General features: G+C 39.3%; 1 protein-coding gene across 2 annotated transcripts in view; it reads left to right on the top strand.

Annotated features, from left to right (window-relative positions):
* PAPSS1 (3'-phosphoadenosine 5'-phosphosulfate synthase 1) overlaps nucleotides 1-16,994 on the top strand; it is a 114,152-nt gene that overhangs the window by 92,240 nt on the left and 4,918 nt on the right. For both annotated transcript variants that reach the window (XM_004009639.6, XM_012179553.5), the window contains exon 11: nucleotides 2,890-3,119. In XM_004009639.6, the coding sequence (XP_004009688.1) occupies nucleotides 2,890-3,119 (230 nt within the window). The remainder of the gene's footprint in view (nucleotides 1-2,889; nucleotides 3,120-16,994) is intronic.

A 16,994-nucleotide genomic window follows, 5' to 3' on the forward strand; every position in this document is an offset into this window, starting at 1 on the left:
AGAGTAAAGCAGAAAATAAGTCATTTGTTGTTAGGTTGGCCATTTACAGATTCTTATAGGGGCTCATAGAAGACTTTTAGGCATCATCTTCAGTATGCATTAGTCCTTCTTCAGTATGCATTCAGTTTCCTGATAATCATGCCAATGGCATAAAAAGATAAGGAGCGCATCTTGACCTCAGTCTGCCGGATAGACAGACAGTTCTTTCTGGGTTTCAACAACCATCCTCTGGGCAGTGTGTCATCTTCTTCAGAGAGGAAAGGAGTTTTCTTTAGAAATTCTGGTCAGGAAGCAATTAATTCAACTGTGATGGTCAGGAAATACTTCACAGAGCAATAGTAATAGCGGCAGTAATAACGACTTTCCTTTATTGAAGGCCAGGTAGTATCCTGAGTACTTTCAAAACTTCCAACAATCTTATGCATTAAGTGTTATCATTCTTATTTTCGTAAATTAGGAAACAGGCTTGTATAAGGAAATTGCTTAAGATCCTTCCGCCAGTGAGGGGCAAAGCTAGGAGTGAAATCTAGGACAGCCTGACTTGAAAGCCTGTGTTCTTAAACAGATACCAGTGTCCATGGCTGACTGGCACTCACTTCATTAAAACATATTACCTGCTCAGTAGGTTATAAGTTGACTCACACTAGGCTTTCTTGGAAGAATAACATTTGATTTGCTTACTCATGGCTGTTAAAAATCATAAAGTTTTCTCATAAGGGAACCATTCATTAAAATATACATTGAAACCATTTAGGTCACCTGCAGGAGAAAGCTGCCTCCGTGTTTGTTGTGTTTACATTTAATTTACTCATATAACTTCTAAAAGAAGTCAGAGAAGCAATTAAATTTTCTGACAGTTTTACAAGGCAGAGTTATATAACTGGCCCATGTCACCAAAATGCTTTTGAAATATATTCCTGGTTTATTGACCAGTTGGCGCTTGAATGATTTAAGCATCCAAACATAAATATATAATGAGCAAAGTAAGTTCACCTAAGTTCAGAAAACTTAGACTGCCCTTTTAATTTAACTCTGTAAGCAGTAGCTATTTTTCATGAGGCAGAAAAGATTGTACATTTAAGTAGAGTTTCAGAGTACTTAATTGATGATTTGATTCTGACTGATCCCTTGATATAAATTGAGTCTGAACAAGTGGAATTCTTCTGTGTGTCTGCTGCGGAGGGGCAGAGGGAAATGAGCAGTTGTTTCACGAAGAGCTGAATCTGGGGTGGATGGGGGAAGAGGTGGTCTGTGTGGAGAACAAAGGTCGTCTAGCTTCATGCTTTGGCATCTGGTGCATACAGAACTGCTGCAGCTCGCTGCAAGCAGAAGTGATGCTGTAGTGGAAAAAGAGGTGGTTACAAGGCCTTGGGGTCCCTTCTCTTTAGCTGGCTCGTGAGGAAAGCAAACTAGGCTAGTGCTCAGGAGGCTTTTTAACGAATCGCGTCTGGAAGTGGCGCACATCACTTCGGCTTTCATTTCTTCGGTGAGAACTCGGTTGTAGGGAGACTGAGAATTGTATTAAGCTGTGTGTTTAGGAAGAAAGATGGTACAGGGAATATAGAAACACAGGTCTATGGAACACTAAGCAAGCAGAAAACAGATTAAGGCAGTTATTAACTCTAGGAAAACCGGTTGTACAAGGAGAGGAGTAAAATAAAGATGATAACAGCCAACATTTATTGTGTACTTACTCTGTGCCAGGTACTACTCTAAGTCCTCAGTTTTTTCGTACATTAATTGTATTAAAAATTATATCCAGTAAATATGATTGTAATTCCCATTTTATGGATACATGGTTATTTCACCAAAGTATTGATACCACAGTGTTTATTGAGTAAATGGGATAGGGAATGAAGATAGTTGAGTAAGAGAGCCAAATACTATAAGTAGGAAATAATGAGGAAATTATGCCTATATTATAATTTTGAACATGACCAATTTGAACTGTGCAGGTCCACTTATATGCAGGTTTTTATCCAGTAAATATGTACAGTACTACATGATTTGTGCTTGATTGAATCCATGGATGCAAAACGTTGAATACAGTGGGCTGACTGTGGGACTTGAGCATCCAGATACTGAGGGATGACAGCATAAAACATCTAAAATTAACAGTCAGGTTACAACTGTACACACATACTGTTTAGAAATATAGAGGCAAAGATCAGTAGAAACAACTAGAAAAGTTGAAAATCCTCAGGGTGACCTATTCAAATATAGGGTATGGGGTTGCCTTCATACTCTTGGACTTTCTGAACTATGTTGATCTAAAAATAAAGTACTTGGTAGAAGAGATGCTATCAAGAGAGACGAAATGAAATGATATGAAGTGGCCATCTGTTCACATAGAACTGAGATGGTTTTGTAAATCACTAGATAATGGAGCCGTACACTGACAGGGAACTAAGACCAAGTGTGTGGACCTGGGTTTGTCCTACACTCTGTTGACCGAGTCACTTAACCTTTGAGGATTCACTTCCTTCTTGTTTTAATGAGAATGATGAACTCTCTTCTAGGTTCTTTAACTTCTAGATTCCTATAGTTCTAGGTGTTAGACCAAGTAATTTTTGTTTTTAAACAGTAAGTCAGTGTGACGGTATAGGCTACAAAGCTATGTTGGAAAGCAGCTGGCTGTTAAGTGACATCCTACACCTTGTCTTATGCTTCCCAGATCCATATACATATATACTTGTAGATTTTTTTGGAAGGGGAGGGGTTGCCAGGTTTTTTTTTTTTTTCTGGCTTCCCAAGATGATGATTTTAATTTGAGATTTCCTACTGATAGATATTGATTATATAAGAAGTATATACATTTATTATCCACTTCCTACTTCTAAGTGCTGGTCATGAAATTGTGGTTATCTAATGTGACCATTTCTATCCTAGGTCCAGTGGCATTGCAGAGCACGGATGGTTGCAGGAGCCAACTTTTACATTGTTGGACGAGACCCTGCTGGCATGCCCCATCCAGAAACAGGGAAGGATCTTTATGAGCCGACTCATGGCGCCAAAGTGCTGACCATGGCCCCGGGCCTGATCACCTTGGAGATTGTTCCCTTTCGAGTTGCCGCTTATAACAAGAAAAAGAAGCGGATGGACTACTATGACTCTGAGCAGTAAGTGTTGCATTCTCTGCATAAATCTGTGAAACGCCTTGTGTTCTAAGCTGCTCCTAGGCTTTTAATATATTGCCTCATCTTCACAACAGCTGACCAGTGGCAGGCTTTGTTGTACCAATTTCAGAGACGGGCAAACCAAAGAAACTAATTTCTCAATACTTGAGAAGTTAGAAGTAGAAATAAAAATTGAATCTGGTTTCATGGTTCATGATCTTAGGAATTTTATTAGGAAGTGTTAAGGCAGTGATGACATTTCTATCTGCCTTATAGAAGTAGTCCAAGGACTCAGCAATGATTTGGCTAGTAAGCACAAAGGATCTATGTAATAAGAGAGTTTGACTAATATTTGTGCAGTCACTGTGTGACAGGCACTCTCCTAATTGCATTATAGGTATTAAGTTAATACTTGTAATTAATGCCCTATACGAATCCTGTGAAGTAGGTGCAGTTATCCCCATTTTGTAGATTGGTAGTAAGCTGAGGCATACAAAGTTCAGATACTCTTGTAATGTCACAGATCCAGTGAATAGCAGCTCACGGGGTATGCTGACCACTAAGAGTGCAACTTCATTCTTCAAAGACCTTAGAAGGAGCAAAAAATGAACAACCTTTTCGTGCAAATTATTGGTAATATTAAGCATGTATCTATCTTCTTTTGACTGGCAAAATTTTATTAGTTGCTATCTATAGATAATATCCATACAGACATACCTCGAGATATTGTGGGTTCAGTTCCAAACCACTGAAATTAAAGTGAGTAATCCCAATAAAGCAAGTCACATAAAATTTTTTTGTTTCCTAGTACAGGTAAAAGTTATGTCTACATATACTATAGTGTATTAAGCACACATTATTTCTAAAAAAGCAATTTACACACCTTAATTTAAAAAACTTTATTGCTTAAAAATGTTAACCATCCTCTGAGTCTTCAGTGAGTTGTGATGTTTTTGCTGGTGGAGGGTCTTGCCTACATGTTGATGGCTGCTGACTGATTAGGGTGGTGGTTGCTGAAGGTTGGGCTGCGGTAGTGTATTTTAAGATACTAAGTATATATTTTAAGACAACAGTGAAGTTTGCCACATCCATCAACTCTTTCACTAATGAGCTGTCTGTAACACACAATGCTGTTTAATGGAGCTTCTTTCAAAACTGGACTCAGCCTCAAACCCTGCTGCTGTTTTATCAGCTAAAGTTTATGTAATAGTCTAAATTCTTTGTTGCCATTTAAAAATCTGTATAGCATCTTACCAGGAGTGGATTCCATCTCAAGTAACCACTTTCTTTGCTTATTAGAAGCAGGTCTTTAACCATTTTAAGTTTTATTGTGCGATTGCAGCAATTCAGTCACATCTTCAGACTCCACTTCTAATTCTCGTTCTCTTGCTGTTTCTACCACATCTGCCGTTCTTTCCTCCACTGAAGCTTCAAACCCCTCAGGTCACCCATGAGGTTTGGAATTAGCTTCTTCCAAACTCCTGTGAATGCTGGTATTTTGACCTCTCCCCAGGAATCCCAGATATTCTTAACGGCATCTAGAATGGTGAATCCTTTTTTAGAAGGTTTTCAATTGACTTTGCCCAGATCCATCAGAGGAATCACTATCTGTGGCAACTATAGGTTTATAAAATGTATTTCTTAAATAAGAAGACTTGAAGGTGGAAATTAGTCCTTTATCCACAACATTAGCAGGCGTGAAAGGAACATTAACCTCCATCAGAGCTCTTGGGTGACCAGGCGCATTGTCAATGAGCAGTGTCAGTATTTTAAAAAGAATCTTTTTTTCTGAGCAGAAGTTCTTAACATTGGGCTTAAGATACTCTGTAAAACTATGTTGTGAACAGATGTGCTGTTGTTCAGACTTTGTTGTTCCATTTATACAGCAGAGGCAGAGTAGATTTAGCATTGTTCTTAAAGACCCTAGGAATTTTGGAATGGTCAATGAACACTGGCTTCAACTTAGTCATCAGCTGCAGTAACCTCTGTCAAGAGTCAGCCTGTCCTTTGAAGCTTTGAAGCTAGGCATTGACTTCTCCTCTCTAGCTATGAATGACATCGTCTAGATGGCGTCCTCTTCCAATAGAAGGCTATTTCATCTACATGGAAACTCTGTTCTTTAGTGTGAAAGTGTTAGTTGCTCAGTTGCGTCTGACTCTTTGTGACTCTGTGGGCTGTAGCACACTGGGCTCCTCTGTCTATGGAATTCTACAGGCAAGAATACTGCAGTGTGTTTGCCATTCCCTTCTTCAGGGGCTGTCCAGGGATTGAACCCAGGTCTCCTGCATTGCAGGTAGATTCTTTGCCATTTAAGCCACCAGGGAAGTCCATTGTTTAGTGTAGCCACCTTCATTAATGATCTTAGCTAGATCTTCTGGATAACTTGCTGCAGCTCCTATATCAGCACTTGCTGCTTCACCTTGTACTTTTATGTTATGGAGATGGCTTCTTTCCTTAAATCTTATGAACCAACCTCTATAGGCTTCAGGCTTTTCTTTTTGAACTTCCTCACCTCTCTTAGTCTTCATAGAATTGAAGAGAGCTGGGGTCTTGCTCTGAATTAGGCTTTGGCTGAAAGGATTATTGTAGCTGGTTTGATCATCTATCCAGACCACTAATAGTTTCTCCATATGAGCAATAAGGCTTGTTTGGCTTGCTTATCCTTCATGTGTTCGATGGAGTAACACTCTTAATTTACTTCAATAACTTTTTCTTTGCATTCACAACTTGGCTGCTTGGCACGAGAGGCCTAGCCCATCTCAGTTTTCAACATGCCTTCCTCACTAATAAGCTTAATAATTTCTAGCTTTTAATTTAAAGTGAGACATGTGCACTTTTGACTCAAAAACTTAGAGGCCATTGTAGATTAACTGACCTGGTTTCAATATTGTTGTGTCTCAGGGAATAGGGAGGCCTGAGGGGAGGGAGAGAGGTGGGGGAGCTGCTAGTTAGTGGAGCAGTCAGAACACATACATTTAGTAAGTTCACCATCATTATATGGGCATGGTTCATGGGGCTCTAAAACAATTACAGTAACCTCCAAGATCACAGGTCACCAGATATAATAATAATGAAAATGTGTGTGTGTGTGAGTCACTAAGTCGTGTCCAACTCTTTGCAGCCCCATGGACTGTAGCTGTCCAGGCTCCTCTGTCCATGGGATTCTCCAGGCAAGAATACTGGAGTGGGTTGCCATTTCCTTCTCCGATTTTGAGAAATAGGTAATCCAAAAAGGAAGAACCAGTTGCAAAATACAGGACTTTAAGAAAAATAATAAACATTAAATATTTCCTAGAATTTTGAGATGGAATAGACCTTAGATATCCTTTAGACAAGCCATTAGTTTTATCAGTAGGTAAACTGAATGACTTTAGCAAAGATTGCATTAATTAAGTCTGCTTCTCAACTAAACACCGTTTCTCTAGCCCTCTATCTTTCATTTAGATCCCAATTAGAAAATTTTGAATTTATTTTTATTTTAACATCTTGTTTAATTTGATGTAAAAACTTTTCAAGTCTTTTAATTGCTGATTCTGTTATCCTTGCTGTACGCTAATTAAATTTTTAGATAACATGACTTTCAAGGTCATTATTCAAGTCATTATAATAGAATTATTAAGCTAGACTTCGTAGAGGACAGAACTCGCTAGAAACCTTATGATGTGCAATTCAGCTTCCGGTAGACATAGTATTATTCAATTAAATACAAATCCTCAAAATTATATTAATTTCCAGCTCCCATTTTTATCATGTCTACAAAGATGATGTAGTGTGCTAGGTTGAGTCTGTGATTTGGGGGGAGTGATAATAGTGATAGATTAAATAGTTTTTAAATTATTGTTATTGTAGGATTGGATTCTTTAAGCTCGGAAAACAAAATTGCTGAACGTGTCTAGGGATTACTCTCTTACGATCTCTTCCTTGATTTTAATTCTCTTCCTAATGTGGATCCTACACACGCAGATCAAGGCTTTTTTCTGTCCTCCCTCTCTTCATTCTGCCAAAATGATGTTTTTTCCTTCCAAGATTTTTGCTACTTTCGCTTTACTGACCAGTTTCTTTCTATTCAGAATTAGATCTAGAACAGTTTCCCCTAGAAATGTCTCTGTTTTGTTGTGCTAGAGTCAGAATAGCAAGAGCACAGACTTTGAAGCCCAAGGGGATGGAGTCGCATTCTTGCCCCAGCACCCCTGCAGCTGTGTGGCCGCGGGGGAGTCACCGTCCTCTTCCTGCCCAGCTTCCCTCAGCTTCAGGATGGGGTGTAGTGATCATGCTGTGCGTATCTTCGTAGAGTGGTTGAGGACCAGATCAGCTCAGATATGTCATTTGCAAACAGTGTTAACTGGAACCTAGTAAGTACTAGAAATGTGCCTATTGTTGTCATATATATAATATATATAATGAAAAAGTATGAACAGTTGTGAGGATTGTCAAAATGTGCCACACGGACACGAAATGAGCAAACACTGTTGGAAAAATGGTGCCAATAGACTTTCTCAAGGCAGGGCTGCCACAGACCTTCAGTTTGTGAAAGATACAGTGAAGTGAAGTGCGGTAAATGAGGGAAGCCTGTAGGCGGTACACCCTGTGAGTTTAGAGTGGCCGTGTGAGGCTCTGGAAGCAGAAGTTATGCATGCTAGCCCCATGCTTGCCAAGGGACTTGAGATTCCTGTGTCATCTCTGGCCTTGTTTCTTTATCTCCAGAAGGGTGGCAGTGGATGAACTGATTTCCTTCTAGCTCAAAATCTGTAGTTCTTTCCAGAATCTATAGCTCCTAGCTATTTTTCGTTAGTAGGAGCTTCATGTTTTGTTGATTAATACTTTTTATGCAAATTGCATCTGCTTATTTAGTACTCTTGCTTTTTTAGTATAAATTACACTTCAGGCTGAGCAAGTAGTTGCCTCTTAGTTTCTGTGAGAATTGGTTCCAGGACCCTTGCACAGATAGCAAAGCCTTCAGATCCTTGAGTCTCTTATATAAAACGGTGTAGTATTTGTATATGGCTTACGCACGTCCTCCTGTGGACTTTAAATTACCTCTAGAGCGATGGCACCCCACTCCAGTGCTCTTGCCTGGAAAATCCCATGGACGGGGGAGCCTGGTAGGCTGCAGTCCATTGGGTCGCTAAGAGTTGGACGTGACTGAGTGACTTCACTTTCACTCTTCACTTTCATGCATTGGAGAAGGAAATGGCAACCCACTCCAGTGTTCTTGCCTGGAGAATCCCAGAGACGGGGGAGCCTGGTGGCTGCTGTCTATAGGGTCACACAGAGTCTGACATGACTGAAGTGACTTAGCAGCAGAGTATTTTTAACACCTAATACAATATAAATGCTATGTAAATACAATATAAATGCTATTTAAATTATATATATTTTTGCCTGCCCATGATAAATTCGAGTTTTATTTTTGACTTTTTGTGTTTTTTCAGTGTCAGTTGTTATTTATCTTCTTTCATTTTTTATTTTGTTTATTTGGATCCTTTCTCCTTTCTTCTTGATGAGCTTGGCCAGAGGTTTATTGATTTTGTTTACCCTTTCAGAAAACCCACTCTTGGTTTTACAGTTACATTTTGGGACTTTCTAGAATTCTCTTCTTGCCCCCTGAATGTTTTTAGTCAGAGGCTGTTTGAATCCTTGGATGTAGAAACCATGGATTTGGAGGGCCAGCTCTCTGTTTAAATTTTTGTTTTCTCAGTTCATCTCTACTAATGGGTGCTTATTGAAACTTACGTCTTATAACTTCTCATCTGAGAGAACTCATCCTTTTTTCCATGATACTGTACAGTTGACTCTGCACTCAGGAATAATGCTGATCCTAACCGTGTGTCCTCATTTAATGTGGCCTGTTTTGTAATAGTTCGGACAAGAACGGAAAAGAAATTAAAAAAAAAATTCTTTTGTTTCTGAAAGGGACATAAATTCTGATGTCATTTAATAAAATAAGTTACCTGCAAAAATAAATACTATTTATAACAGTGGAACTTGAGGGATTTGTTGGCTTCTCGTTTAATGCCAAATAATTCTGGAGAAAATGCACAATCTTAGATGATAGCAGACTTTTCTGAGCAATGGACTCTAGAAAAACACAGGAAAACTCCATGAGTCAATGAACAGAAAAGGCTTATTGTGTAACTGATTTGGGGAAATGTGAAAGTACTCTTGACTGTGCTCAACGGCCTTGGTGTGGAATTCAAGGCAAGACCCACTCTAGACCATTATTTTCTTTTTATGTATTTTAATTGAAGGATAATTACAATATGTTGATTTTTTTTTTTTTTTTTTGCCATACATCAACATGAATCGGCCACAGGTATACATGTGTCTCCCTCATCCTTAACCTCCCCTCCCACATCCTTCCCCACCGTACCCCTCTGGATTGTTCCAGAGCATGGGCTTTGGGTGCTCTGCTAGACCGTTATTTTCTGAAGATCTGAGTTGTGGCCCAGGTTATAGTATACTGCAGAACCTCACCATGAGAAGAATTTGCAATAAACCAGAAATGTACCATTTTTACCCCTGTACAAAATTAGGGTTTGCCAATATCTGGAAATCATTCTAAATCATGGCATGGTTTTTTTTTTTTGGCTTAAACACAATTAAATAAATTTAGAAATAGATGTATGTGTCTCTGTGTGTATTTATATATGTATATGTATGCATATGTATATATACTTATATACATATGGATACACACATACTACAGTTTCACTGTCTGAAAAAAAGTGCAGCTAGAAAAGCAATGTGATGAGTTTTAAAGGGTCTTTTTCTACCAAAGGGATGCTTTAGAAGGTTAAAGAAAATTTGGGGAGAGAGACGGGGTGGGATGATTTGGGAGAATGGCATTGAATCATGTATGATATCATATAAGAAACAAATCGCCAGTCCAGGTTCGATGCAGGATACAGGATGCTTGGGGCTGGTCCACTGGGATGACCCAGAGGGATGGTACAGGGAGGGAGGTGGGAGTGGGGTTCAGGATGGGGAACACGTGGCAGATTCATGTTGATGTATAGCAAAACCAATACAATATTGTAAAGTAATTAGCCTCCAATTAAAATAAATAAACTTAAATTAAAAAAAATTATTTCTAATAAAAAAAAGCAATTAGAGTATACTTTGAACTATGTTACTGAATAGGTGATTGAAGTGAAAATATAAAATATTAAGAAAAACTGAAAAGCTTCAAATATGTTCTTTTGTGGTTCAAAACATGTAGGGTCACCATCAGAGATTTTAATTTTCTTAGTCTGGAGAAAATTACCTATTGGCAATTCTTTTGAAAGCTCCTCCTGCCGTTGAGAACCCCCACTGAGGGTAGGCTTGGTTTCCTACAAATGGATAGAATGTATAGTGCCAGGGGTGGAATGCTGGGCAGGGCAACCCTTCACTTCTCACCCTGCATGCAATTTATTTGTGTGGTTTATGTACAAATGTTATGAGTGAAACCTCGTTCTGAAAGTAACAATTAGTCACAGAGTAAGAGGCGAGAAGTAGAATTCTTCTGCAGGTGGCCGACTGCTTAAAACTTAGATGAGTTTGCCTTTTGATGAGTTAAGGAAGCAAAGCTAGAGCAGAGCTTTTACACTTCTTGTGCGGCTGTGTTTTGTTACTGTGGTTTCCTTGCACGATCAGTTGATTTAATCACACACAGGACCATAGAGTCCATCTGTATGTAGTTGAATGATGTGCTGGGAAGCCCTGGATAACTTTCATGTTTTGTTAAGTCTGTGTAATATTGCTTTAAGTCTCTCTTTTAATCATTCAAAAGCTAAATAATTACATCAGTTCTCATAAGAATTTCCAGTGATGAATTCTATATTAGTTGCATGACTGGCTCATTTTCTTGGAATTTTTTTTGAGTTACTAAATCTAATAAATTGTAACTTGGGAAGCTTTAAAACTGCCTTAGTTTTCTCATTTTTTATATTCCTGTTCAAGTGTAATTAAGTTGATGGGAATATGTTGGAAAGTGATTAAAATTTTGTGGAAAGGCGATAGTCTTTGATGTAGTGAGAAAACACAGTTATTAATTATGCACATATGAGGTTGTCTTATGTTTGATTAATGGATGTTATTCAATGCCAGCTTTTATGTAATTAATGATTTTATAGCTTTGATTTGACTAAATACCAGTGTAAAACAAGGCTTAGGGATGAAAAAACAAACTTCATGAAGATTACAGGCGAGATATTATTGATAAGAATTATGATAACAATCATCTGTTTATACTTAGGAAGTTAAGTAGGTTCATGTTAGCTGTAATAATGACTCAAGGAAATTTAGTTTTAGGACTACAAGATTAAAACCCATTCTTTCAGCTATTACACACTTTTAGAGATAATTCAGCTATTTGTAATTTTTTTCTCCTTTAGTAATAATTCTTCTTTGTATTTGGATCAGTTCAGTTCAGTCGCTCAGTCGTGTCCGACTCTTTGCAACTCCATGAATCGCAGCACGCCAGGCCTCCCTGTCCATCACCAACTCCCGGAGTTCACTCAGACTCACGTCCATCGAGTCAGTGATGCCATCCAGCCATCTCATCCTCTGTCATCCCCTTCTCCTCCTGCCCCGGTTAATACAAAATTTTGGTTCATATTTTTAAAATAGCAGCTCACCAAAGAAAGAGTGCCTGTGAGTCAGAGTGCCTGGTGGAAATGGGTCAGTGAGGGAACAGGTAGACACAAATGTTTGCTTTTGGTTATTTCCATGTTATCAGTATTTCCTTCATATTTTAAATTGTGAAGTATTCCTTAAATCATGTACTACTACTAATGTCTTCTTTTTTTAAAGCACTCTACTTATAGACATCCTTCAAGGCTTTTCTCATACTTCCTTCACTCTTTCATATACTTGCCACAGAAGAGCTCACCTGCTCTAGTGGTTTCTGTGTGGTGACACTTAAAGCTATTCCTCAGTGTTTCCAGGTTGCTAATTACGTTAACTTTCTATTGCTCTGTAACAAATTAACACAAATTTAGTGGCTTAAAACATTACCCATTCATAACCTCACAGTCCCTTAGGTCAGAAGCCTGGGGTGACAATTACAGTAGTAAAAGATCACAGATCACCAAATATAATAATAATGAAAATGTGTGTGTGTTAGTCACTCAGTCGTGTCCGACTGTTTGCTACCCCATGGACTGTAGCCCCCCAAGTTCCTATGTCCATGGGATTCTCCAGGCAAGAATACTGGAGTGGGTTGCCATTTCCTTCTCCGATTTTAAGAACTAGGTAATCCAGAAAGGAAGAACCAATTGCAAAATATAGGACTTTAAGAAAAATAATAAACATTAAATATTTCCTAGAATTTTGAGATGGAATAGACCTTAGATATCCTTTAGACAAGCCAGATGCCCTTGTTGGAAAAATTCAGTTCCTTATGGTTATAGGACTGAGGGTCCCCAGCTTCTGACTGGTTAATAGGGGGATCATTCTCTGCAGCTCAAAGCCACATTGTGGTTTTTCCTTGTGGGCCCCTTTATCTCAGTGTTAGACCCTCCCTCAGGTCAAATCCCCGAGGGTTCGAATCTCTGACTACTGCTGTCATCTGAGAACATTCTTTGCTTTTAGAGGGCTTGAATGATTAGGCCTCTAATTCATTAGTTAGGCCCACTCACATAATTTCACTGTTTTAGGTCAATTGATTAGTAACTTTCATTGCTTCTGCAAAATTCCTTTTGCCATATAAGGACATATCATGCTAGTGACACCTTCATGGGGTGAAGGTCATAAAGGCCATCTTAGAATCCTGTCTACACACTAATGGGTGTTTCTGCTTAGATTTCATGGTATTATTTAAAATGTCCAGAAGCAGCTTTACCTTTCCCTTCATGTATCTCTAAGTCCTAAATTTCTTTAGTTACTTGTTCTTCTTCTTATATAGAATGTTTGGAATCCTTTATTCTTTCACCTCACTCTTTATACCCAAGTCTTGTCATGTTGACCTCTGAAATATTTCTTGTGTGAATTCTTTTTTCTTTCTTGCTGTGTGGTGTTGGAGAAGACTCTTGAGAGTCCCTTGGACTGCAAGGAGATCAGTCCACTCTAAAGGAGATCACCCCTGGGTATTCTTTGGAAGGAATGATGCTAAAGCTGAAACTCCAGTACTTTGGCCACCTCATGCAAAGATTTGACTCATTAGAAAAGACTCTGATGCTGGGAGGGATTTGGGGCAGGAGGAGAAGGGGACGACAGAGGATGAGATGGCTGGATGGCATCACTGACTCGATGGACGTGAGTCTGAGTGAACTCCGGGAGATGGTGATGGACAGGGAGGCCTGGTGTGTTGCGATTCATGGGGTCGCAAAGAGTGGGACACGACTGAGCGACTGAACTGAACTGAAGTCTTCACCACACATAAATATTTCTGTTAAAGTACTGGGGAATTGTCTGCCATTATTTCATAAAATGTTTTTACTGATTTTGATGTTTCTTTTGAAAACTTGTGGAAGTCTGATAGCAATTGCATGAATTTTCCAGTGAGTCTTGTCCTGTGCTTGTAGATTTTTCACATACTTAATGGCAAAAGTTTTATTTTTTTATTGCATAGATAATAATTATTAGACAATAATAATAAAGGTTATATTTATTGCATAGGGAGTTATTGCATAACCATTAACAGATACTGCTACTGCTAAGTCACTTCAGTCGTGTCCGACTCTGTGCGACCCAATAGATGGCAGTCCACCAGGCTCCCCCGTCCCTGGGATTCTCTAGGCAAGAACACTAGGGTCTCATTTAAAATCTTAGTATACCTTTGAATTATAATTAATGACAGTACTATGTATACTTTTGAAAGTCAAATTATATATTTTATATATGCTGTATCTTGTTTTAAAGTCAATATTTACATTGAAATTAGGATAAAACTTAACAACTTTGCTGTTCTTTTATTCATTTATTAACTACATATTGATCTTTACTGCATACATGCCCTTGCTAAGTGTGAGCACTGTGTTTGGAAACAAGCTTGATTTGTTGGCTTAAGAGATATAGGGACTTACATTCTGGAGAAGACAGACCATAAACCACTAACAACACAGTTAACTAAGGGTCCCATGTGCTTTGCAGAAGACTTGTGGCAAACTCAGCTAACGCTTATCTGACCAAGTCTGGGTTATCAAGGATGGGTTCCTGAAGTAGGTGACATTTGGGCTGAGTTCCAAAAGATGAATAGGCATCTTGATAAAGAAGGACATAATAGACTGTGCCAAAGCCTTTGACTGTGTGGATCACAATAAACTGTGGAAAATTCTGAAAGAGATGGGAATACCAGAGCACTTGACCTGCCTCTTGAGAAACCTGTATGCAGGTCAGGAAGCAACAGTTAGAACTGGACATGGAACAACAGACAGGTTCCAGATAGGAAAAGGAGTATGTCAAGGCTGTATATTGTCACCCTGCTTGTTTAACTTATATGCAGAGTACATCATGAGAAATGCTGGGCTGGAAGAAGCACAAGCTGGAATCAAGATTGCCGGGAGAAATATCAATAACCTCAGATATGCAGATGACACCACCCTTATGGCAGAAAGTGAAGAGGAACTAAAAAGCCTCTTGATGAAAGTGAAAGAGGAGAGTGAAAAAGTTGGCTTAAAGCTCAACATTCAGAAAACGAAGATCATGGCATCCGGTCCCATCACTTCATGGGAAATAGATGGGGAAACAGTGGAAACAGTGTCAGACTTTATTTTGGGGGGCTCCAAAATCACTGCATGGTGACTGCAGCCATGAAATTAAAAGATGCTTACTCCTTGAAAGGAAAGTTATGACCAACCTAGACAGCATATTGAAAAGCAGAGACATTACTTTGTCAACAAAGGTCCATCTAGTCAAGGCTATGGTTTTTCTAGAAGTCATGTATGGATGTGAGAGTTGGACTGTGAAGAAAGCTGAGCACCAAAGAATTGATGCTTTTGAACTGTGGTGTTGGAGAAGACTCTCGAGAGTCCCTTGGACTGCAAGGAGATCCAGTGAGTCCATTCTAAAGGAGACCAGTCCTGGGTGTTCATTGGAAGGACTGATGCTAAAACTGAAACTCCAATATTTTGGCCACCTGATGCAAAGAACTGACTCATTTGAAAATACCCTGATCCTGGGAAAGATTGAGGGAAGGAGAAGAAGGGGACAACAGAGGATGAGATGGTTGGATCGCATCACAGATTCAGTGGACATGAGTTTGGGTAAACTCCAGGAGTTGGTGATGGACAGGGAGGCCTGGCATGCTGCATTCCATGGGGTCGCAAAGAGTCGGACAGGACTGAGTGACTGAACTGAACTGAACTGAATAGCATTCTGGACAAAGAGATAAGCACTTGAAAGGTGCTGAGGTGAGAAGACCCAGAGGGCTTGGGAAGAAGTCCAGGGTGGATAGGAAAAGGGAGTGAAAGGAGCAGGATGAGATAGGGACAAGATACAGTAGTTCTTTGAAAGGTACAAACTGGAATAGATTTTTAAAAGATAGTATTGTTAGGGTGAACATTAGATACTGGGAAGTTCAAGTTTTGGGTAATTAGGTAAATTGGATTATACTGACTGATTCTCCTAAGAAATTAACTAAAAATTCTGGTTAAAGGAAAATGTTTTCAGAAAAGTATTATGGCACTGATAAGATGATAAGGACTGTAAAGGTAAACTATTAAGTGAAAGTTAGGACTTCTGTTAACTTGAGTGTTGAAGTTGCTTTTGCCCTGGTGAACCTAGGGAACTCTAGTGTTGATTTCCGTGGTCCTGACCAGGGCAGGGAGTCAAGCAGGAGGCACTCCCTTTAAGCTGGTGCTCCCTCCCACCTTAGGTGTTTAGAGAGAATGTGAAGTGAACCCCACCCATTCCTGTACCGAGAGTCTGAGCAGAGCACTGAGCTTTAGGCTCCAAAGCTCAGGCCTGCTCACATGGGCCAAACGCAGATTACCTTGTTGTTGCTGTTGTTTAGGCACTAAGTCATGTCTGACTCTTTTGTAACATGGACTGTGGCCCGCCAGGCTGCTCTGTCCCTGGGATTTCCCAGGCAAGAATACTGGAGTGGGTTGCCATTTCCTCCTCCAGGGGGTCAGGTACCAAAGCCCTGTCTCCTACATTGGCAGGTGGGTTCTTTACCACTGAGCCTCCAGGGAAGCCCTCATATATATTACCTGGATTATATCAGAAAAAATCAACAACCCCAAAACCCTCAAGCTGTGAAATCAGTTTTTGGTGGTTCTTAACTGGGCATGCCTCTTAAACATTCAGCAGAAGCAAATATATACTCTCACTGGATTATTACTGCCTTGTCCTCCACCTCAACTTATTCCCACAAATAATTATACAGGCTTAATAGACAGTTTCAATAAAAAATGATAAAATACACAAGGAAACAGCGCCAACAAAAGAAAAAAAAAAAAAGGAAAGTACCTTCAGCACAAGTAGGTTTTCAAAGACTTCACATACCAGAATTATCAGACGTGGATTACAGAGTAACTATACTTGCAGTGTTTATTAAACCACAGACACGTTTGAAACTACTCCTTGGCACTTAAAAGTATAGAAATGACCTAGCAGTATAGAAGAGAGAACGGTGGGAGGGAAGTCAGTGTGGAGGTGTGCCCTGGTGCAGGCAACAGTTGATGAGATGATGGTTTAGGCAGCTTGCAACATGGAGACTGGAAGAAAGACAAGTAGGCATTCCCTGGAAACTTCTTATTTGACTGAATATCTGATAGGAGTTGTGCTCTAGCTTTTATTTAAAGAGTTTTGAGGTGAGGAAAACATGATGAATTAAGGATTTGGGTAAATTAGTTTGAGATAATTAAATTTTTCACGTGTTTCGGTTGATCTTTGATTTGGAAATAAAAGATTATTAAATTTGTCACATATGATGTCAGTGCTTTTTGGTTCCTG

Source organism: Ovis aries, chromosome 6 (assembly GCF_016772045.2).
Source record: "Ovis aries strain OAR_USU_Benz2616 breed Rambouillet chromosome 6, ARS-UI_Ramb_v3.0, whole genome shotgun sequence".
NCBI classification, from domain to species: Eukaryota; Metazoa; Chordata; class Mammalia; order Artiodactyla; family Bovidae; genus Ovis; species Ovis aries.